At 40.6% G+C, this 23,847-nt stretch overlaps 3 protein-coding genes across 5 annotated transcripts in view; all 3 read left to right on the forward strand.

Moving 5' to 3' along the window:
• Nucleotides 1–5,538, forward strand: part of entpd1 (ectonucleoside triphosphate diphosphohydrolase 1) — a 32,612-nt gene extending 27,074 nt beyond the window's left edge. For both annotated transcript variants that reach the window (XM_066693228.1, XM_066693227.1), the window contains exons 7-10: nucleotides 60–314; nucleotides 715–822; nucleotides 3,297–3,431; nucleotides 3,974–5,538. In XM_066693228.1, the coding sequence (XP_066549325.1) occupies nucleotides 60–314; nucleotides 715–822; nucleotides 3,297–3,431; nucleotides 3,974–4,183 (708 nt within the window). In that variant the 3' untranslated portion in view covers nucleotides 4,184–5,538. The remainder of the gene's footprint in view (nucleotides 1–59; nucleotides 315–714; nucleotides 823–3,296; nucleotides 3,432–3,973) is intronic.
• A 1,248-nt stretch (nucleotides 5,539–6,786) lies between these two features.
• On the forward strand, nucleotides 6,787–15,654 carry cpn1 (carboxypeptidase N, polypeptide 1). The gene is made up of 9 exons (XM_066693256.1): nucleotides 6,787–7,293; nucleotides 9,718–9,914; nucleotides 10,990–11,145; nucleotides 11,795–11,977; nucleotides 12,840–12,951; nucleotides 13,052–13,191; nucleotides 13,733–13,832; nucleotides 13,935–14,053; nucleotides 15,048–15,654. Exons 1-9 carry the CDS (start codon nucleotides 7,053–7,055, stop codon nucleotides 15,165–15,167), a joined length of 1,368 nt encoding a protein of 455 aa, XP_066549353.1. The 5' UTR covers nucleotides 6,787–7,052; the 3' UTR covers nucleotides 15,168–15,654.
• A 6,743-nt stretch (nucleotides 15,655–22,397) lies between these two features.
• dnmbp (dynamin binding protein) overlaps nucleotides 22,398–23,847 on the forward strand; it is a 48,751-nt gene continuing 47,301 nt past the window's right edge. For both annotated transcript variants that reach the window (XM_066692726.1, XM_066692727.1), the window contains exon 1: nucleotides 22,398–22,716. The gene's annotated coding sequence lies outside the window, so the exon portion shown is untranslated. The remainder of the gene's footprint in view (nucleotides 22,717–23,847) is intronic.

The raw sequence follows: 23,847 nt of genomic DNA on the forward strand, positions 1-23,847 counted from the left end.
CCCCTTTTTGTTTTGTTTTTCTATAATATTGATGATAAAAATCAAATCTCCACTTTCAGGAAGGAAACGATACCCTTTATGACCCCTGCTTCAACAAAGGATACTACCGAAAACATAATGTCAGTGCCATTTATAGCAGCCCCTGCATCTGGCAACAGAAGACCATCTCTCAGGAAACGTTCAGTCATCATGGGACTGGTGACGCAAAAAAATGCCAGGAGAGTGTCAGAAAGATCTTCAACTTCACTGACTGCTCCTGGCCACAGTGCTCCTTCAATGGAGTCTACCAGCCTACTCTGCATGGCAAATTTGGGGTGAGGGCTACAGATTGTTATGTAGCACACAAAGTAACATTAACAATCAAATACAATTTAATAAAGTGTTGCTTGGCTGAGACTTTCATCCACAACAACCTACAGAGACTAGGCCGGAAACTGTGCATCAACATCTTTACTTTACAATTTACAATTGGACCCAATCCAGAGAACAAGGCACAGCGTTGTATATTTGTAACTGGCTGTGGTGGCAATAGTGAATAGCGAGTGAAGCAAGCAGAGATAAGTCAACACATAAAGTCAACAAATGCATAGGTTTGAAAGGTACAGTTGCCATGAAATGTTAAACACATTTGACGTTTTCAGTATTTCCCTGGCCTGCCATGTCTCGTGGTGTAATTTTCCTCTTCTTTTGTCGTTGTTTTTGTTGGTGTTATAGGCCTTCTCCGCATTTTACTTTGTGATGGATTTTTTAAACCTGACCAAGTCTACACTGGAAGAATTCAAAAACCAACTGGAAAGTTACTGCTCCAAACCCTGGGCTGAAGTAAGTGGTAGACACTGGCTCACTGTATTGATCACCTCTTTTGGAAATGCTTCCCCTAAGCTCCAAAGGTAAAAGGCAGTTTCAGGCATTAATGGTAGTTAGTTTGTGCATTGTGTTTCACTTAGATCTGGGCACAGACACAGTACAAATACATGGAAACCCATTGGTGGTATCTATAGGCATTACATAAATTATTAAATCAAGTCGAAGTATACATCCTTTTCTTCTAGTAAGTATTGTTTTAACAGTCTGACACCAGAATGAAAGAGCAGAAGGGCATAATAGAAATGCACATTCAAGTTATAATTTGAAGTGTCCAAAATATTATACATATATACACTCACCTAAAGGATTATTAGGAACACCTGTTCAATTTCTCATTAATGCAATTATCTAACCAACCAATCACATGGCAGTTGCTTCAATGCATTTAGGGGTGTGGTCCTGGTCAAGACAATCTCCTGAACACCAAACTTAATGTCTGAATGGGAAAGAAAGGTGATTTAAGCAATTTTGAGCGTGGCATGGTTGTTGGTGCCAGATGGGCTGGTCTGAGTATTTCACAATCTGCTCAGTTACTGGGATTTTCACACACAACCATTTCTAGGGTTTACAAAGAATGGTGTGAAAAGGGAAAAACATCCAGTATGCGGCAGTCCTGTGGGCGAAAATGCCTTGTTGATGCTAGAGGTCAGAGGAGAATGGGCCGACTGATTCAAGCTGATAGAAGAGCAACTTTGAGATAACCACTCGTTACAACCGAGGTATGCAGCAAAGCATTTGTGAAGCCACAACACGTACAACCTTGAGGCGGATGGGCTACAACAGCAGAAGACCCCACCGGGTACCACTCATCTCCACTACAAATAGGAAAAAGAGGCTACAATTTGCACAAGCTCACCAAAATTGGACAGTTGAAGACTGGAAAAATGTTGCCTGGTCTGATGAGTCTCGATTTCTGTTGAGACATTCAGATGGTAGAGTCAGAATTGGGCGTAAACAGAATGAGAACATGGATCCATCATGCCTTGTTACCACTGTGCAGGCTGGTGGTGGTGGTGTAATGGTGTGGGGGATGTTTTCTTGGCACACTTTAGGCCCCTTAGTGCCAATTGGGCATCGTTTAAATGCCACGGCCTACCTGAGCATTGTTTCTGACCATGTCCATCCCTTTATGACCACCATGTACCCATCCTCTGATGGCTACTTCCAGCAGGATAATGCACCATGTCACAAAGGTCCAATCATTTCAAATTGGTTTCTTGAACATGACAATGAGTTCACTGTACTAAACTGGCCCCCACAGTCACCAGATCTCAACCCAATAGAGCATCTTTGGGATGTGGTGGAACAGGAGCTTCGTGCCCTGGATGTGCATCCCACAAATCTCCATCAACTGCAAGATGCTATCCTATCAATATGGGCCAACATTTCTAAAGAATGCTTTCAGCACCTTGTTGAATCAATGCCACGTAGAATTAAGGCAGTTCTGAAGGCGAAAGGGGGTCAAACACAGTATTAGTATGGTGTTCCTAATAATCCTTTAGGTGAGTGTATATATTTAGAACACCTCAATTTTTCCAGTTTTCCATCTTGACATTTTGAGCTCTCTACGGGTTTGTGTTGCTTCTACCAAAACGATGGTCTTGTTTTGATCAGTAGACTGACTGCTTCCAGAATATGTCATAATTTTCAATAGTTTCTGAGATTTTGTATTCCTAATCAGACCAAGTATCCCCCCACACCCCCATTTCAGAATGCAGGGGGGTATAAAAACCTATATTTTTCACATCAGAGAATGCTTCACATCGTTAGAGAGCTGAGAGTCTCAGCGTTCATGGGATACCAAACACTTGGCAAACAACACAACAGTGAAGACTGCACATGGGATTTAAAGAAGCACACAGATTTGGTGCCCTTTTAAGGGTCCCAGAGGGCTTTGTCAGCTTAAGGGGTTAAATTTTGTTAAACAAAATGATTCCCTGATTTCTTTCTGATCTCCAATCAGAGCACACTGAGACATTAAACTGCGTAAATTTCAATAAAAACTGGAAAATTTAGGTGTTCTAAAACCTTTGACCGGTAGTGTACATTAAATACTTATTTATAAGATATTTAAAACTCTTAAAGTTAATTTCAGGGGAAAAGGAACTAAAACCAGTTAATTATAGCAATATTTCACGTAGTTTCCTTTCTGATTAAGCTGTCGTGCCAAACCTAGACAAGTAAAGCTGTCTGTGTTTTCCAGTTAGCATCCAGGTTTTTTTTTTTTTCAAAATAATTTTTCCAACTATTTATATTTTAACAATGTTTTTATTGTTTTTTGAAACTACATCACTTCTCCAAATGCATGCCAAAAAACACAGGTGCAAGAAAAGCGTAATTCAATTATTGTATTCCATTCTTTAATTTTTTTTCTGGAGCTGGAATCGTGTTGGTATAAAAATGTATGCATGGTTCTGCCTTTTCAACAGGTAAAGAATAACTACAAAATTAAAGAGAAATACCTGCGGGAATATTGCTTCTCAGGGACTTATATCCTAACTCTGCTTGAGAGTGGCTATAATTTTACCTCAGAGAACTGGAAGGAAATAGAATTCATCAAGAAGGTAAATTATAAAAAGAAAAAAGCATGCCTGTGTTTTAATGATAGATTTGAAAAATAGCATGTGCTCCATATTTAAAATGTCCATATGCTCCTTAGCCAAAATCATGTCTTACAATCGTGAAAGGGAAGATTGCAGTTGTTGAAAACTACACAAGTTGAAAGCCTAACTTCTTGCAGGACACAGCTCCTAAAAGTTCATCCCAGTGTTTGCTGTACTCAAGTTGAGCCTCAAGTCAAAAATACAAATCATCCACCGAGCTGATATCACAGACCGCACCAACACACAAATCCACCCTCCATTGATTTTGCAGGTTTTTACATGTTAAATGTGCCTCCATATCTTCTCTCTAACTGGTAAAGGTCCAATATCCCATGTAGTCTTGAGCTTGTATTTTTAGTTTAAACTCCCTTTAGCAACCCAGAGTCTTTGCACACAGTGATGTACTTCTGAAGGCCCCATATATGGAGAGGAATCACTTAATTTATATTTTGAAGGTGCAAAATGTTGGTAATGATAGGGTGTCCATTTGTGTGCTGTTGTAGATTGGCAGCAGTGACGCAGGCTGGACTCTCGGCTACATGCTGAACCTGACCAACATGATTCCCGCCGAAGCCCCGGACACCCCACCTCTCTCCCACGCTTGCTACGTCTTTATGATGGTCATCTTCTCCGTACTCCTACTTGTGCTGCTCTTCATCGGACTCAAGTGCTTTGGCAAGGCCCGCTGTCGGCCTCCGAAAGAAATAATTTAACGCTTGGCCAATTGAGACTAGCACCTAGAATATTGCAAATTGATTTATCTATTTCAATTTACCCCCCCCCTCCCCAAAAACCAGGTTCAGCAAACCGGAGCTTTTGCTTGTCTGTAGTTGTTGACAAGGTCTAAAACATTTCATTGTTCCAGATGGTATACCTCAATGTCTGTCTTCTTGTGAACGTTGTTTGTCCGGAGATATACACTCTAAAGGCAGACAGCTGTTTGTGGCCAGTGTGGAAACTGAAAATATCAATTTTACTGTCAAGTATTGCAAAACTCTGGATTGATGGCAAAGGCACTCTTGAGCAAAAGGATGTTTTGCCCGTTATGCACAATGTATCTTGAACCACTTAAAGCAAACCAAAAACTGCCATTATCATTACCTTTCTAATTTCTAATCGTGTTGAAATTAAACATCAGAGTAAATAACCAATTTAATCACGCATTATTATTTTATTTTTACTCATTTCATCATGAATAGGCAGTGCACTGAATTTCGTAAGCTGCCATATTGTCTTTTACATTTTTCTTACACATATTTTTTTATCTTGTTCTTTGGTTTTGTTTTTCATTTTTTGTTTTACAGCAAATGTAGCCTTTTTTGACATAACTTTCTGTCACACTGTAGTATAACAGTCAAGTGAAAGACACATGAGAAAGAAAAAGTGATTGTTAAGAAGAGACTTTGAATGACCACCACCGATTAAAACCCGCACCAAGCATTCCTCAGGCACAAATTAATAGATCGGTAAGGTAAAAGGTGAAGAAATGAACTTCTGAAGGCTGTGAATGATTAACTAACATCATACACCGTGGAAATGTGAGTGTGACTGATTCTGAAAGCTAATGTTGTCGTTTATTTTTGATGTTTTTACAAAACTGTTTACTGCATCAATTGTAAGTGCTCAAAAAACAGTGTGGTATTATATGATTTTTTGTATTGTTATTATAATGTATTTTAAAGTAAATTACTGCCAAGATGTACTTATGAATGTGTAAAATGTTTTTCACCGTTTCTATGTTGGAGAGAAAAGTATGCTCCCAGATTGTTAGGGGTACAGGAAAGGTGTGCTCCGTGTTAATGCCATGCAATTATGAATAACTAAGTCCTGCTTTTATTGATATTGAATGAAAAATATATGCAAATATACAAAATAAAACACTTAACAGTATGAATTTCATCTCTATATGCCCATTATGGGAATTCTAGAATAAGAAAGAATCCGTCTAATGGTGCTAATTATGATGTCAAAAATAGTAATAGTAATCCCATTTCCAATGTCCAGGTGGCACCAGAGAGCTATCTACAAAATAAAACATGCATGGAGTTCAACCTGTGTTGAACGTAAAGGTTTTTCTCTCGTCTCTTGATTAATAATTAATTATCTGACTTGTTTACTAAGTTTATAAAAAACAAAACCATGAAAAACATTCAGTAACTGCACTCAACCCAAGTCATTCAAAAACATTCACCACTTTAATTTGTATTTTATTTGTAATGTTTTTTTTTTGCATATTTAAAAACATTGCATCAAGATGCTCAACAACGTCAGTGTTTTCTTCTCTTACATTGTGATTGAAGAGGATGGACACCCTCAACAATAAGATGCCAAGCTATTTTCCTTGTCCCACGAACTCTCACACTTTTGCAGGGTGAAACGTTTCATTCTTTACACCCCACCTCGCTTACATTCAAAACATGGTCAAGTACTGCCAAGCTGAGCAATATTCCAAGTTGTCTGCCTGTTGCATGCCCTGTACTCTCTGGCATTAATGGTAGGGAAATAAATAAACAATAGTATTTCACACAGAAACCTAGTCACCCATAAATATATCCAAAGAACATTTACCTTGGTTTTCTGAAATTCAAAATGGTAGTATGGTGGTGTCATGAAGAATCACCACATACACATCCACATAACACATCAAATAAATGTAAATTAGAGTGATTTAGCACATTAGAAGTGTTAAACAGACTTGAAACGAAATCCAATGGTTCATTGATCGGAACAGCATGTACCAGAATACACTTTCTCTGATACAGAGGAGTGTGTCATACTAACAAAACGTACCGTAAGTGTTCTGTCATTTTTAGAACAGGAAGTGCAGAATTTAATTGAATCACTTTAATGTTCAGGATGGGTTTGTCTCTTAAACGCACTCCCCCACAGGAGGGACAGTTATCAGGACCAGTCACATGGCTCACACACAATTTCCTCCAGTGCACCATTTGGTGGCAATTGCAGTTCCATTTGTTTCCTTTTGCCACAGTTGGGTAACAAGAATTGTATACACCCCCCCACCCCGCCAACACACACACACACACACACACAATAAGTAAAGCCAAGGGCCAAGGCCAGCCTTTATGGGAGTGAAACACACCAATCCAATTAGGACAGGGTTAAATGGCTTGAACTGATGGCCAATTCCAAGAAAGGGGTTTTGAATTTCTCCCTCGAATTGTGTTTACCCAGGAGTTAATGAATGAGCCAGTGTTAAAAGAGAGGGGGGGATGGATGGCTAGAGCTGTGCAAACTTGCTTAATGGTGGGTAGAGCAGGGGGGAAAAGGGGGAAGGGGTCGCAGCTTTGAGTGTGAATCTACCTCTTCAGAAACTCCGACAGCCTTAAATCAGTGCAGGGGAGGTTTGGTAGCTCTTTTAAAGCCAGCCAGCAAGCAAACAAACAAGGAAGCCAAACTATCTCTCCACATCCTCCCCTGGTCGACGAGCAGCAGGTCTGAGGCGAGGAAACGGGGGCTGTACCTTTTCTGCTCTCTGATGGGCTCCCGGCGGGAAGAAGGTGGAGACTCGCAGTGTAGAGCTGTGTGTCTGTGCTGAAGCGCAGCCCTCCTCGGGACCTGGCAATGAAAGCCACAAGGATGCTTGATAAGTTAGCTGGCCTGTTGCTGGGCTGTGTGTTGTGTCTGGGGGCCACGGGGGCTGTGGATTTCAGGCACCACAACTATGAGGACATGGTCAGGGCACTGTTCAACGTGCACAACGAGTGCCCCTACATCACCAGGATATACAGCATTGGGCACAGCGTGGATGGCAGGCACCTCTATGTGCTGGAGTTCAGTGACAACCCGGGGATACACGAACTGTGTAAGTGTTTCAGAGCACGGGAGAGGTGGGCATAGAGCAGAGCGGCTTATGGGAGAAAGTGTGATTGTTGCGCTGTGTGTATTCTCAAATGCAGTTCAATGTTACCTTTCAGTGTTGTGTAGGTCTACCTTTTTCATCTATCCTCCAGCAGATCTTCTTTTCTCTTGTTGCTGCTTTGGTTGTTTGTTTGCTTGTTTGTTTTTTGTGTTTACTTTATAGTTATTTGAGATTGTATTCACAATTTATACACATTCTTCTCTTGCCTCAGAACCCACGGTATTCATTCTAATCTGGTAATTGAACTTTGTACGTCTACTGTTGTTTATTTGTTATGGTTTTAAATTGTTTCTTAAGCAGCTACTCTTACATTGCACTGACAGGTCTATGCCATCAGCCTTGGCTCACTGCTATATAATCTATATTACCTTGAATAAAGGCAAATGTATTTTATTTCCACAGTGTTCGTGTTGAAAAAAGTTGCACTGCAAATGCACTACAATTATTTAACACATTAACTAAAGGGGAGGATGTGAAAATTGATAATTAGAAGAGAAACAAAATTGTATCAGCTTCATCTGTTTGTTTGTATGTCTTCTGAATGCTCCACATATGATAGATTCTAAAAATGTGTTTATGAGATATCCTGTGGATATTTAATTCCGATGCCGACGGGTAGCTCTAATATAACTGTCCTCTCCACGAGACACACATTGGACGCATTTCGGGCAGACATTGGGTGTCTCTGTAAGATGTGCAATTATAAAACAGTCCCATCCAGCAAAATATAGACTGGAGCTTTTTGACTCACCTCATTGCCAGGTAGTGTGTTTTTCCTCTCAGGACAATTAAACAAAAAATAAGCTGACCACACATTGGAAAAGTCCTACAATACATTTTTTCTGCATCAGTGCAAAGCACGAAAACAGTGCAAGAGGTCTATAGTGCTCTTGTTTGTCCTGATACACCAAAAAAGATATCGCCTGACTTCAAAGTGTGCTGTCAGCGATATGCCTTGTTGTGTTAAATTGATTGTGTTCATGGTACACCTGTGATAACCTTTGCATTGACCACGGCAGCTTGTATGTACTGGGACCCTTCAGGACAATAGAGAGGGCTTGAGAACTGCGGTAGTCTAAATGTTTCAACACAAGCTAATTGGTGTTTTTGCTGAGGTTAGAACTTCCTTAAGTAGAATAGGAGGATGTGCATTTGTTCCCAAATTAGGTGAGTGCTCCAAAACAGGAAAATACATAGTGCTCGTGATTTGCCCCCATGTTAACCCTTGTGTGGTTCAAAAAACGTGGATTCAAATGGAATGTGCGTTTTTAAATGTATTCATTCGGTTTTTGATATTTGTGGTGGAACCTACTGTCAGAAGTCATTTTCTATTACTTATTAAGCAAAACACAACAGAGCATATAATTTGAGATTAGCGGTGGGTTAACATTTTACCAAAGGTCTAGCCCCCTAGGCTTAGAGAAAAAGGCTAGAAAACATTATAATGGGTAGAGAATATAACAGGTGACTCCTACAGCACAAAATACTATAGAGAAATACTAGGAACTCTGCTCATCAACTCAAACCTCACTACATATAAAGATAGAAAGTGGTTATAGTTTGACATGTGGATCAATTTGCTGTGGACACTGCAGACACAGACTTGAATTACCTTAGATCTCTGCATTTTATATGAGATTGTATGTTCTGGGAAAGGATTGCATGGAATCGATTGCCATCTCTGATCTACTAATAAGGTCTCCGTTAAGTGCAGGTGAAGATCAGTGAACCTAGAAGTTCTTTTTATTCCAACCATAAGTCAGATCAATTTGATAGTAAGATATGGTTGTGGATCCTTACACCCAGTCACACTGTAGTTCCTGTATTTACCACTGGAGGGTTGTTGTTTTTTTTGGAATAGAGACCTTGTCCCTCCTTTTATAATCACCAGAGAGAGATGAGCAATTGTATTATCCGATGCAACGTATGTGTTTAATAAATACACATGCATTGCAGAGCTGTCTCATGTTTACACCTTAGCCAACAAGGAACCTTGATCAATCAATTGATCAACCTTGCTCTGATCAATTATTTCGAATCCTCAAGTCCTTGACATCTTTTCTACCTTGGCGTTAAAACCCAGAATACTGGACATATTTGGTGCATACTTTTGTGTGTGTGTGGGGGGAGGGGGAAATTATCTTCATACTGCAAGATCATAACAAACAAATTGCTGTAGAGTGTGTTAAATCCTTTAATCCAATATTACATGATCTCATAAGAAGCCCATAGCTTGAGTCAACTGGAATCCAGATCTCCCAAAAACAGGTCTCTAACCCATCGAGAGGTCATGCCACGTCAAAGCTTGTGTCTGTTTCTGTCTCTTGGGGATGGGGCCCACAGTCATGTGTCTTTGTCTTTTTTCAGTGGAACCCGAGTTCAAGTACGTGGGGAACATGCACGGAAACGAGGTCCTTGGCCGGGAGCTGCTGATCCAGCTTTCCCAGTTCCTGTGTGAGGAATACCGAGCTGGCAACGTGAGGATCACACGGCTGATCCACGACACAAGGATACACATCATGCCCTCCATGAATCCCGACGGATACGAGGTGGCCGCTAGCCAGGTACAGACGAGGACTTGTTTTGCTCTTTTTCTGCTGATTAGATAACAAACAACAGCTGAGAATTAGGACATGGATTCCCCTCGTCATTCTGATATTACCTCCCTTCTGGCCTGCTGCAGATGGGTCCAGTGTCTAATCTGTACATAGCCAAACCATTTCTGTTATGGTGTATTAAAGGAACATGCCTCATACCCTGAGGTGACAGACACTATGGAATGTAAATAGTCTCTGCATTTTTGGTGTCTCCTCATTACACTATTCTTAACACGCGCAGTTGTCTGTTTGCCAGCCCGTAGAGAGAGATTATCTTTCCTAGCCACCTCACGAGACTAATTAGACATTGCAAGCATCAGCAAACACACTGAGAACTTGTCTTCAGAAGGCCGGTGTGTAATTCATCTACACTCTGGGCTCAATTACGGTTGTGTCTCGCTGATATCTGAAATTCCCAAGCTGATTAACACTAGCAAGCGTTCAAGGCAGATGCTGGGGAAAGACAAACAACTGTTACAAAATTCATAGGTGCGGTCTAGACCTCGAGAAGTGTATCTTCAACACAAAGTAGATGAGGCACATGATTTTATTCACATGCTTCACAAAGTTTGTAGTTTGTATAGTTTGTCTCCTATCTTGTTGTTTGACCATTTTTGTAAGCACACGGTTAGCATTGTAAAACTATTGCATAGCTACAATTTGTGTTTTACAAAGTTGTGTTTTGCTAAATAGTGCTATGTAAGGTATATGTTTGTGCGATTATGGCTTGTACATAACTGCATAACAAGGGCACAGGTTTCGACAAGCTGGAATCCAATATGCCTTATTTTGGGATTAAAACACATTTGCCTCAGGTGTCAATCTAAACAACCTTGGTAAGGTATGCAACCTCCATGAGGAAAGACATTTTTTGGCGAAAAGAAGTACAAATGTTTCTAAAGTTTTTGATAAAGACAGGACAGTATACGTACATTTGCTCCATTGACCTAAAGAACTGTGAGTTTTCTATGACGTGGTTTTATAGAACCCCCTCCAAATGGCCTTTTCCCAATGGGTGACTGTTCCCCACTCCTCTGGACAGGGCCCTGAAGGCAATGGCTACCTCACAGGTAGGTCCAATTCCAGAGACGTGGATTTAAATCGCAACTTCCCCGACCTGAATGCCCTGATGTACTATTATGAGAAAACCAACGGAAGGAACCATCATCTTCCTCTGCCTGACAACTGGGAGCAACAGGTAAGACACATCTTAGGAACGGAGGAACACGCTACAAGTTCTTCAGGAGTTTTTTGCAGTTGACAGAAGTGGCAAAATCAATGCTGTTTGAGGTTCTAGGTGTATCATACTTAGCCGTTGTTCTTACAGTCGTCTAAATATGTGTAAGTTAACCCTCACAAGAATAATTCTGCCTGTCAAATGCCAATCATTGTACTGTACCCACATCTCTCTCTGTGGCGATTTAAACAGCTTCATGCTTCAGGTTGAATGAGCCTTTGTCTTGGGAGGTTTACATTTTCCAAATCGGTGTAGTCAGATCTTAATGAGGCAGCTACTGTGTTTGAACTTTAAGACATTTGCCTCTGGGGCAACCGGTAACTGAAAGTGAGTCCAGCTGGAATTGTTCAAGATCATGTCAAGGGGGAAATCTGTTCGCCAACCAAACACAATTGACATTAAAAGTTTTTACATGCTTGTGTTTCACGCTTTGTTTGTAGATACAGCTGAAATGAAAGAGAGAGAGTCACAGGATATAGGCAGAAAGGGTAGTAGGGACATTTGAAACAGAGAACAAGGGCCCCCAGTTTTTAGATGTCTATCCCACTGCCTCGTTGAAGCATTCTTGCAGCACTGAAACAATATGTTATTCAGGTTAATGTCGTTTTAGGTAGAGCCGGAAACCCTAGCTGTGATCCAATGGATGGAAAATTACAACTTTGTCCTGTCCGCTAACCTGCACGGTGGGGCAGTTGTGGCTAATTACCCATTTGACAAGTCCCGGGAGCCCAGGGTGAGGGGCTTTCGCAAGACTTCCTACTCTGCCACTCCAGACGATAAGGTTTTTAAAAAGGTAATGTTTTTTCTCTTTTTTCACTACAGTTCTTAAATATCCCATGAATTCCAGTTATGATGAAGTTACTCTTGTAATGTTGTGTATATATAGTATATTGTATGTCAGTGTTTGAAAAGTCATCTTACAATCATCTGATAAATAACAACAACAACAACAACAACAACAACAACAATAATAATAATAATAATAATAATAATAATAATAATAATAATAATAATAATAATAATGTGAATCAATCTTTATTCCTCTAGATACAATATATTTATTCCAGCAATTAAAATTAAAAGGACACCTGTACACAAACTTTGTACTAACAAAGGAAGAGTCAGTATAAACTATTGATTTGCTACCTTCTCCAAAGGGAAAAATGTGGAGCTGTTTTGTTGACATGTTTCTCTGTACAAATACTCATATCAATACCACCCACAAGCTCATATCAACCGATCTTAAACAAACTCTGTGACTCTCATTCCCAATCCAGCCCCTAGGCTATATTTCTGTTGGCTGCACTTTATTTACTTTTTTAAACTCAAGGTCAACCCATAAACCTCCCCTGGGGTTAGGGCCAAAAACTGACTGTGCAGTTAGTGTCTTTTATCAAGTTGACATACAAACACCGCCCAGATTGTACAATTCTTTTCCATATGTCAGGGGTCTCAAACAATGACAATGGTGTCTTCTACCTTCTGTCACAGTCACGTTCATGGTAGCTGAATTGGTCCTGTTAGCTGATTATCTGGATTCATTAAATACTTCTTTTCAGGCTGTGAATGATGTCTCATGAAGAGGATCTTCATAAATGTGCTGTTATAGTTTAGTCCCTCCAATCCAATAAGTCCTTTTTGTCCCACCCACACAGCTGGCTAAGACATACTCGTACGCTCACAGCTGGATGCACAAGGGCTGGAACTGTGGCGATTATTTTGACGAGGGGATCACCAACGGGGCCAGCTGGTATTCTCTCTCCAAAGGTATCCACCCGTCTGTGTCTGTCCTTCAGTGCAATGTCAGGTGGTTAGTGTAATTCACGCATTCGTTTATTTGAATCATCCATGTCTTTACCTTTTGCAGGAATGCAGGACTTCAATTACCTCCGCACTAACTGCTTCGAGATCACCCTGGAGCTGAGCTGTGACAAGTTCCCGGCCACGGAGGTCTTGCAGCGTGAGTGGATGGGCAACCGAGAGGCCCTGATCTCCTACCTGGAGCAGGTATGACCCCACTGTGACAGAATGGGCTTATACCTCATACGTCTTCCTGTAGAGTCCTGATGGACCAGGATAAGAAACCCCAGTCTTGAGGGATCTGGACAATATTCCCTCTACACGTCCTTAGAGATCAATTTCAGCAAGCTGCATAAGAGACTGTGTCCAGGACCTTCCTGAGGCGAACAGCCAAGATATCCAAATTGTCTATATCTGCATTCTGTGCTTGGTGCTGTCTAGTTTTGTGTACCTGATGTTACTACTTTCAACAAAGGTCAGATAACACAACATAAGGGCATAAAAGACCACACAAGGGTGTCACCATCCTTCATATCAACGTTTCGTAATGATCGAACGTGCATAGAACTAAGATTAACACAACATTTGTTGAATGTCAGAGTATCTACACATGGGCCTTGCTTTTTTTATTTTGTTTGTTTTGTAGTCAAAGCACTTGACCCTCACAATACAAACTAAGCACTAGGTATACTGGTGTAACATGCTACAGACTATACCAGCTTATTCCCCTGTGTGCGCTCCATTCTAGATTCACCATGGCATAAAAGGCATGGTCTACGATGAAAACAACAACGGAATTGCTGATGCTGTGATCAAGGTGTCGGGCATCAATCATGACATCACAGCCGGTAAGTGCTTTGGGTTTGCGTCTGTTTTCACTGCGATCAGATGTTTGCCTCAATGTATTTATTTATGTATTCATTTATGTAAACCTCTGTGTCTTGCTGAAGGCTCTGGTGGAGATTATTTCCGTCTGTTGTTACCTGGCACATACACGGTAACAGCATCAGCTCCTGGCTACCAGACGTCCACCAACATTGTGACAGTGGGACCAGCAGAAGCCATACAGGTAAGAACTAGTGCAGGAAGTCATCTGTCCATTATTGTGTAACTGTCTGCACAACAGAACTGATTTAGGTTTCAATATGTCACGTGTTTTTCATATTTATGATTGCTCTTCGGTTCATTCTCTCTCTTTCGCCTGGTTTGAGCTCTTTTCAGGCATAGTGGGAGATTGTTGCTCCCAGCAACCCTTCTCAAACCACAGCAAGTAAAACCACAGCAACCTCTGCATGAGGCCGGGCCTGCCAGTTGTGGTTAAAATGGAAGAGCATGAGTTTAAACAGCTGGCACCCAGTGGGGCAATGTTCGGGCATCCTGTTTCATTGTATGTTTGTGTTCAGGTTATGGTTATTTTTGATTGATTCTGGATTAGCTGCCACAAACAACATTTTAAGTTAAGTTTCATATTATCTCGGGCAGGGCTGGGCAGTTCCAGTCCCACTGAGCTGAGTTACTGCAGGTTTTATATAGCTTTAAAGTAACAACTGATTAAGACTTGGATTAAATATTTCATTTATTATCAAAATTGTGACTTTTAATTAAAGGTTACTATGGTATTTTGGCATTTTAACCTGATTTCCTACTCACCCAGAGTCATACAAACGCATTGATACCACTTTTAAGTCTGTGCATCCAGTTTGAAGAAATTTGAATTGATTCATTAGCATAGCACAATTGCTGGAAGCAAATGGTCACAAATCACTGTCTCTCAAAAGCCAGCTAATACAGTAGTATCCCTTGAAGTAAATAAGACCTGGGGTGGAACTTTGCCTTGGAACTGCCTACCCCTGATCTATATCTAAAGCTGAAAAATCAGTATAACAGTGCGCAGGACACAGACCCAAAATGTTTTGACGCCAGACACCTGCAAATTGCTAGCTGCCTGCTAAGTACAGTGGCAGGACAGTGGGCAGCTCGCTTGTATCATAATTGTAGAATCGAGGCGGTTATTAGTCTGCGGTTACTCACCGTCTTTCCTGCACTTGTCTGCTTGTTTTCAGTTACATTTCTATCTGAAAACTGCTCCCAAGGACACCAGCGGCAGCAATCTCAACCTAAACCTGCACAACAAGAATGATCACTACCCCAAGGGTCCTGCAATCAATTTGGGCCCAAGATGAGTCAGAGGGAAAAACGACTACCTGTGATGAGAAGACAAATGGACAATCCAGAGCCTCACAAACAAACACATCGTCTTCCTTTCATTATTTTATATAAATGCGTATAAAAATAAATAAAAAACAAAGTAACAATGTTTTTCTTAAAGGAGCTATTTTGTTAAACATATATTTATATACCAAATTGAAATTTGTAAAACAGCTTAATCATTTTGAGAGATAAATTCAGTAAATGTATAAGAATAAAAGCAACAATGTATATAGGCTTTGTATTAACACAGTGTTGTGTCACTAGTACATTAACTACAATCATGTTAACACTATAAGGTGGACTGCTTTTAGTTTTTAGTTTTGTTCTGAATAGTTCCCCTCACTTATTAAATATACTACAGTTTCATCAAAAGATTTGAATTGTCCCTTAACAATAGACACATTCAATAATTATTATTATGTATGTAATATAATTAAAATACAATGGTGGTGCTATCAATATGTTCTCAATCCTGTTATTCACTGGTCCTTAATATCATCCAAAAGTTAAAGGAAAAGGACCCTTGAGATTTTGTAAACCCTTGAGGTGAATTTTCGAAGAATGTGTGCATCTGTGCAACTTTCCCTCACTAGTAGCAGTAGTAATTATTAGTGAATTATTAGTGAAATGACCAAGCAGTGTTATGAACTGCATAAATAAAATAAAAAAAACATGGACAACATTAAAACAAATAAGCACAGCTTGACTATTGGCCCTGAAAGGCACCCAACTGCGAATGGATAGGTTTGTACTTCTGAGGGAATGTAATCATGCTCTCTATGGCAAATGTAACTCTCTTTCAAACACTTAACGCTGTGTTTTTTGTTTGTTAAGTTTGTTGATGTGACATGCATGTGAGTCACTATTTGAGTGAAGCAAAGGAAATGAAAAAAAGGCCTACTGTATGTTAGATAAATTATACAATATAGATAAAGAAACTGTCAAAATACTTTATTATTAAAGTTTGAAGGCCTCACATTCTTTAAGCAACATAATGTACAGTAGTTTGAGAGCTTGGCATTGTCCAGAGACACTATATTATAGTACTCTCTGTGCTGGCCAGTGTAACCTATTTAACTTTGTGTCATTCACCTGCTTTATTGATGGAAAACACAAATCGCATTACGTGCTGTGCCCAGCAGACTAGTCTTGCGCAAAAAGCCTTTACGCAAGTCACAGTTTTACCATCCTCCACTTTATGACTGTGTTTTTGACGACCAAAACGGGTCAATACAGAAAGCTGAGCAAGTTCTGCAACCAAATACTGAAGCTACAAGACATCTTGCACTACTTACACCATTTTATAGGACTGTTTAAAACATCAATTAAAGTACATGGCATCAAGCTAGAAGAGGTCAACAATGATGTGGATTTGAGTTAATTAACGGAGAACTGAACATCACCTGAAAACCTTACAAAATGAAAAGAAGAGACAAAATATGATGGAGTGTGATTGCGCGGTTGTACCTGTATGCCTTATCAAAGTCCTCTTCCATTGTTTTTTATTGTATTTTATATTTTATGAGACGGGTGACAAATTAAAGGAAAATTCTGAATAAATGAGTGGAGGAACAGAACAATTGCAGATGCCTCCAGACAGGTGTACTGCATGATACAATTAAGCAATTACCATCCTATCATGCTCTGAGGCATGTATATAAATGCTGAGCAGGCCCAGATGACCAAGATTGTGGATCAAGATGGCAAGAGGAAAGGATCTCAGTGACTTTGAAAGAGGGGTCATTATTGGTGCACGAATGGCAGGAGCTTCAGTCACACAGACGCACAGCTGGCTAGTGTTCTGGACATGTGGACGTGTGCATGTGTGGCAACTCCAAGAGAACGGGACAGGCCTGACTGCTGGACCCCTACAGTGAGGGGGTCTGGAGGCTCTGTTATGCTGTGGGGGGCATTTTCCTGGCATGGTTTGGGTTATCCTATGGGGACGCATCCACAGGGCACGAGGGTCACTGAATGGTGTGATGAGTATGAAAATGATGTGACATATATGCTATGGCCTTCGCTGTCACCAGATCTCAACCCAATTGAACACCTATGGGAGATTGTGGACCGACGTGTTAGACAGCGCTCTCCAGCACCATCATCACAACCCCAAATGAGGGAATATCTTTTGGAAGAATGGGGTTCATCCCTCCAGTAGATCAGAGACTCTAGAATCTGTGCCAAGAGCATTGACGCTGTTCCGGCGGCTCGTGATGGCCCAACACCTCACTGAGACACTTCATGTTGGTTGTTTCTTTAATTTGTCACCCGTCTGTACTTCTTCAATTTTACATTTCTCAGTTTGCATTTCAGTGTGAAATCTTCAGTCAGTTCTTGCTTGGATTTTGTGTCCCGGGGAGAAGCTTGTTACAGAAAAGAAGGAAAGTGTGAGATACAGATACAGAACTACTGTGTTATTCACCAGATATCTTACTTAAGACTTCCACCTGCTGGGTCATGTCTTTTCATGTCTGTGAGTCGGTGAGAGGCACAGCACTTTGGCTGACTCCCACCCCTTGGGCTATATAACAAGTCAACAGTATATAGATCATAACCTTCAAATTTGACAGATAAAAGAACACAATATTGATCTGAATTTATGAAATGTTAAACCATGTTAAAAATAAGACAGTTAGCAAGACAGATAGATAGATATAGATGATTACACTTACAGAATAAATTATATAAGTTATAACAACCAAAAACATTATTATTATTAAAACCACGCTTATGCACTAGATGGCGACATTACCCTACAAGTTGCCTTTAAAAAGGCCAGCAAAGTATTATTTCCATGTGGGAAGAGATCCAGTTTCGCTGAGATATATCTTCTGTTCTTCATATACAGGCACTGGGAAATGTCTGTCATGAAACAACACCAGTTCCTTCAAAGTAATAATTTTTCCACTACTTTAATTGACCTCTCGTTAACACCACCAAAACAACAGCAAGTGAAGATATGGAAATGGAGTGCAGGAACGCTGTTGACTACAGCATCTTTGCAGTTCGAAAATCTTTAATCATATCCATCTTAAGTTTTCCCCTTTGCGCCGATTAGACGTGACCCTGTTTACGTGGCATTTCAGCTTTACCATTCAATATAAGTCTAAACGTGTGTGGGTTTCTTTCAGTCTTGTTAGAACTAGTCAAAGAACAAAAATGCTCATGCGAAATTAGGAGGATAATTGAAACTCTTGATAAGTGTGCCTGAAAAACGTGCGTAGGAGTTTTGAAATACTTCATACATTTCAGGTCTGAAAGAGAAAGACAATAAGAGTGTTTTTTCATGTTGTTTTGTATAGCAAGTAAAGATGTAGGCTCTGTAAACCTTAGTGAAGTCAGAAGCAAGAGCAGACAAAACATTAACGAATGACTCATCCTCCAGCAAGGCCTCGGTCTGGCTCGGTGTCAACCGCCTTCCCCGCTGCATCGACACTTCTGAAATATCAGCTCCGGGAGAAGTTGGAATCCACTGCCATGTAGTTTCCTCCCATTGTGAGGGGGCTGAGGAAATAATAGTTAAAGCAAGGGGTGGGCAATAGGGTTTGCGCTTTGAGTTTTAATTACAATAGCAGCCTTTCATATAAACACTAGCTCAGTTCAGAGCTGTCTACTCAGCTATTTTAATCATTTTTGGGCCAAAAACGCCAAAATGTGCCTTTATTGATTCATCGTTTACAAATGAGAAATAAACTACTGCTTTTGAATCACATTAGACGAAGAGGCTTTGATTGTTTCAGTACAACATGTGGGTGTTTTTTTTGTTTGTTTGTTTGGCTTTGTCGATGTCAACTGTTAAGCCTTTGCAGAGGGAAGTTGTGAATCATTCATTTATAAAACGTCTTGGCTGTTCACAGCTGCTCTGAAACGTACAGGATCGGTTCTACATGTAAAATTAGAAACTTCAGCTTTCAGGACCTCATTTGTCTTTCACGTTTGCTTTCTCTTAAACATAAATACTATACTATTAAATTAGGGGGAAGGAATATCTATTCCCATGAACATATCAGTGCAATATCAGTAAGTGCAGGTAGCCAAAACCACAAGCAGGGTCTCGGTCAAATCAAGACCAACTGCAGCGTGTCCCCAATGCACACAGTTGACACAACACAGTTTCAGACACACAAGTGAACTGCAGTTAGCTAGAAACAGCCAGCGGCAAGTAAAGCAGGTCAACACCAATTAAAACATGTACCTGACAGCAGTGGAAGTATGATCTTGATACACACAAAGGCGCATATAAGTCTCATAACTATCATGATAATTTGATACTGCACCAAAAGAATGCTAAACAAAAAACACAAAAGTGATTTTTTCTGTCAATCAATCACATCATATAGTGCAAAAGGAAAATGCAGAATAAGACGATATGCAAATGAACCATGACTTATTTCCAAGTACAGCATCAGTTTCATTATTATTGTTGTTGTTGTTGCTGATGGTATTGTAGTGTTGTTGGTTTGATTATGCTGTTAATTAAATGGTTAATTTCAAGATTTAAAATACGGCAGACCATGTTGTATGTAAAAGGAAATATATCATAAACAATCAAAGACAAAACAGAATAGCTGTGTGTGTGTTTTTTTCCCACTTGTATGTAAGTCCTGGTGGGTTCATTAGACCAAGTAATTCTGAGAAGTGCTACAGTATTGTTTAATAACCAGCAACAATGCAGTATCCTGATCTAACAGGGCTCCATTCAGGAGCAGTGTATCAGTTCACCTAGCCCACTTTTATCGAGGACAGTGGTGCCTCAATACTGACTCGGCTGGTGACATTAAACAAAGCTTGGAATTCATTACCTTTTTGTGTATCATCAGCCAGGCATGCAAGCGCTCCTTGAGCACAGACCACATAGGGGGATCTCTGGAAAACTATCTTATGGGAAAGATCATGGGAACAGCCAGGCTTCAAATAAAAAAAAATGCAGAATCAGACCTATTTACATGTTAGGTTTAACAAATACATTTAAGAACATAAGAACATAAGAAAGTTTACAAACGAGAGGAGGCCATTCGCCCAAAGTGATCCAAGGATCCTATCCAGTCTGTTTTTGAATGTTCCCAAATTGTCTCTTCAGCCACATCACTGGGGAGTTTGTTCAGATTGTGACGCCTCTTTGTGTGAAGAAGTGTCTCCTGTTTTCTGTCTTGAATGCCTTGAAGCCCAATTTCCATTTGTGTCCCCGGGTGTGTGTGTCCCTGCTGATCTCGAAAAGCTCCTCTGGTTTGATGTGGTCGATGCCTTTCATGATTGTGAAGACTTGAGTCATCAAGTCGCCACATAGACAATATACTAATAGACGTATATATGTGTATCTGTATATATATATATATATATATACACACATATACACATATATACACTCACCTAAAGGATTATTAGGAACACCATACTAATACTGTGTTTGACCCCCTTTCGCCTTCAGAACTGCCTTAATTCTACGTGGCATTGATTCAACAAGGTGCTGAAAGCATTCTTTAGAAATGTTGGCCCATATTGATAGGATAGCATCTTGCAGTTGATGGAGATTTGTGGGATGCACATCCAGGGCACGAAGCTCCCGTTCCACCACATCCCAAAGATGCTCTATTTGGTTGAGATCTGGTGACTGTGGGGGCCAGTTTAGTACAGTGAACTCATTGTCATGTTCAAGAAACCAATTTGAAATGATTCGACCTTTGTGACATGGTGCATTATCCTGCTGGAAGTAGCCATCAGAGGATGGGTACATGGTGGTCATAAAGGGATGGACATGGTCAGAAACAATGCTCAGGTAGGCCGTGGCATTTAAACGATGCCCAGTTGGCACTAAGGGGCCTAAAGTGTGCCAAGAAAACATCACCCACACCATTACACCACCACCACCAGCCTGCACAGTGGTAACAAGGCATGATGGATCCATGTTCTCATTCTGTTTACGCCAAATTCTGACTCTACCATCTGAATGTCTCAACAGAAATCGAGACTCATCAGACCAGGCAACATTTTTCCAGTCTTCAACTGTCCAATTTTGGTGAGCTTGTGCAAATTGTAGCCTCTTTTTCCTATTTGTAGTGGAGATGAGTGGTACCCGGTGGGGTCTTCTGCTGTTGTAGCCCATCCGCCTCAAGGTTGTACGTGTTGTGGCTTCACAAATGCTTTGCTGCATACCTCGGTTGTAACGAGTGGTTATTTCAGTCAAAGTTGCTCTTCTATCAGCTTGAATCAGTCGGCCCATTCTCCTCTGACCTCTAGCATCAACAAGGCATTTTTGCCCACAGGACTGCCGCATACTGGATGTTTTTCCCTTTTCACACCATTCTTTGTAAACCCTAGAAATGGTTGTGCGTGAAAATCCCAGTAACTGAGCAGATTGTGAAATACTCAGACCGGCCCGTCTGGCACCAACAACCATGCCACGCTCAAAATTGCTTAAATCACCTTTCTTTCCCATTCAGACATTCAGTTTGGAGTTCAGGAGATTGTGTTGACCAGGACCACACCCCTAAATGCATTGAAGCAACTGCCATGTGATTGGTTGGTTAGATAATTGCATTAATGAGAAATTGAACAGGTGTTCCTAATAATCCTTTAGGTGAGTGTATATATATATATATATAAAAAATATTATTTTTTAAGAATATTAATAGACTATATTTTTTCTGTAGCAAATACAGGATTCTACTTAATTACAAAAAAAATCTGGTTATTTGAATATTGATATTGTATTATCATTATGATGATGATTATTAGTTAATGCAATATAAAGTTATTAATGGTTGAAACCCCATGTTATATTATATATTATATCTATTTTGATATAATAATTATAATTATGTGTATTAAATGTTGTTAAAGTACTGACATTTAACACTGAACGTTACATAATTGTATTAAGTGTATTTGTATTATACTACTTATAGCACATCCATGTTCATGAAGGAGGAAAAGAGGAGAGTGCAATAAGGGGTTATATACATCACCACCACTGTAGATCGTGTTTTGAAAAAATAAAATCCAATAAAAGGCTGATACCTACTTGCAAGGTAAAGATTGTCTGTTGTTTGATATCTATATAGTGACACCAGCAGTACTTTTATTAAAGTTAGCGCTAAAAGATTGTATTCAGGCAGGACGAAGGGCTCCCTAGTTGGACACGAAAGCCCCCGTTGGCTGGGGTGGTGACGTCAGCAGGGAAGCAGGCTGCGTGCCTGCGAGGACAGCCATAGAGCTGACAGCTGATCTCCGCGCAGCGCCCGAGCCCTGCATCCGCGGGATGAGCCGTCCGTGGGCGCAACACACTTCATAAACCGCGGAGAAAGTTTGCAGTAGGGGACGCTGCAATAACCTCAGGAGAGGGGTTAGGTGCTCATCGTTTATATTTCATGGAAACTGTAAATCGCCCTCACTGCGTGCTAGCTGCATAGCGCCAGCGAAAGGAGAAATATTCTCACTCGTGAACGTCAAGCCTGGATCTCCACCGCTAGACAGTCACACCTCCCCACCGGGAGACGGAGAAACAACCCGGGCAGACAGGTAGGTGTCTGTGTGTCCGTGTGTCCCTGTTGTTGGCCAGCGATCCCAAACGGGTGATGTGGGAATAACGGTTTGATTGATTGAGGAGCACACAGTACCGGCGCGCAGGATACAGTGTGGATGCGGTGTGCGCAGGACTGTATAGATATATAGAGTTGGATCCAGAGATGAAACACGCCACTCAGGACTGCGACCAAATCAAAGCTTGCTCTTGTGTTTGTGATCTGCTAGATCCCTGTCATAATTCAATACCCAGTCTAATGCTCATCTGAGAACCTCACTTAAGAATGAATTGATGTTTAGCCTCATCTTTAACCAATTAAGACAGATGCCAACTTCCAGGGTCCTATTGAATGTCGTTTGCCATCACTTGTGTAGCTGTGTGTGTAAAATACCTGCAAGCTCTGGTATTCAGGTTACCCATGTGTCATCTGCAGGGTCCTCAAATACAATCGGCACTGTCACTGTTCATTTCTCCAAGACTTCATTTTGTATAAGTGTTGCCATGACCGCTATGGCTTAATTAACAAAAGAAGAAAGTGGTTAACATTGCAATCAGTGATCTGAGCGACTGTCCTACACCTTTGTGTACGTGTGATGGCCCATGCATTAGATCCATCAATTCAATCATGCTGCTGTTAGGGTTTAATACATTTTTACTTTTTAAAAGAGGTTTATGCTTTATACCTGAGGCATAATTTGGAGGGAGAAGGCTGTGCTAATCAAACCCTGCAATGTGCATTTTGCGGCTGGATGCTGGTGTTCTTGTTGGAAAAGCCAGACAGGGGGGAAGGGGGATAATTAACTGCAAACGATATCTCTGCATCATCTCATTAGTGCTCATTCCAGACTGCAACTCTGTAGTCTTGCCTGATCGCTTTATTCAAGTTTGCGCAGAGGTGTGATTAGAGTAACATGAGAGCCTAGATGAAATAGCATGTGGGATTCCCCTATCTGCTAGTGTCAGGTTTTGATGGAGTCTGTGTGGTAGATATCTGCCTGTCCAGCCATAATGTTGTTGACATGAAATTCAGTTGGAAGCGACTTGTGTGTTACAGCTTAGTCTGATGGTCATTAATTCCATCAGTGCCAACAGCAGCCAGTATAAAAGGTAAAGAGTTTCCTTTTGTT

This window comes from Amia ocellicauda, chromosome 20 (genome assembly GCF_036373705.1).
Source record: "Amia ocellicauda isolate fAmiCal2 chromosome 20, fAmiCal2.hap1, whole genome shotgun sequence".
In the NCBI taxonomy this organism is placed as follows: domain Eukaryota; kingdom Metazoa; phylum Chordata; class Actinopteri; order Amiiformes; family Amiidae; genus Amia; species Amia ocellicauda.

What these genes read in the sequence shown, in the direction of transcription:
- cpn1 (XM_066693256.1), top strand. Translation starts at nt 7,053, where the DNA reads ATGAAAGCCACAAGGATGCTTGATAAGTTAGCTGGCCTGTTGCTGGGC. An exon ending in ACGATAAGGTTTTTAAAAAG is followed by an intron (nt 11,978 to 12,839) that starts GTAATGTTTTTT and finishes CCACCCACACAG; the next exon opens with CTGGCTAAGACATACTCGTA. An exon ending in CTGGTATTCTCTCTCCAAAG is followed by an intron (nt 12,952 to 13,051) that starts GTATCCACCCGT and finishes TACCTTTTGCAG; the next exon opens with GAATGCAGGACTTCAATTAC.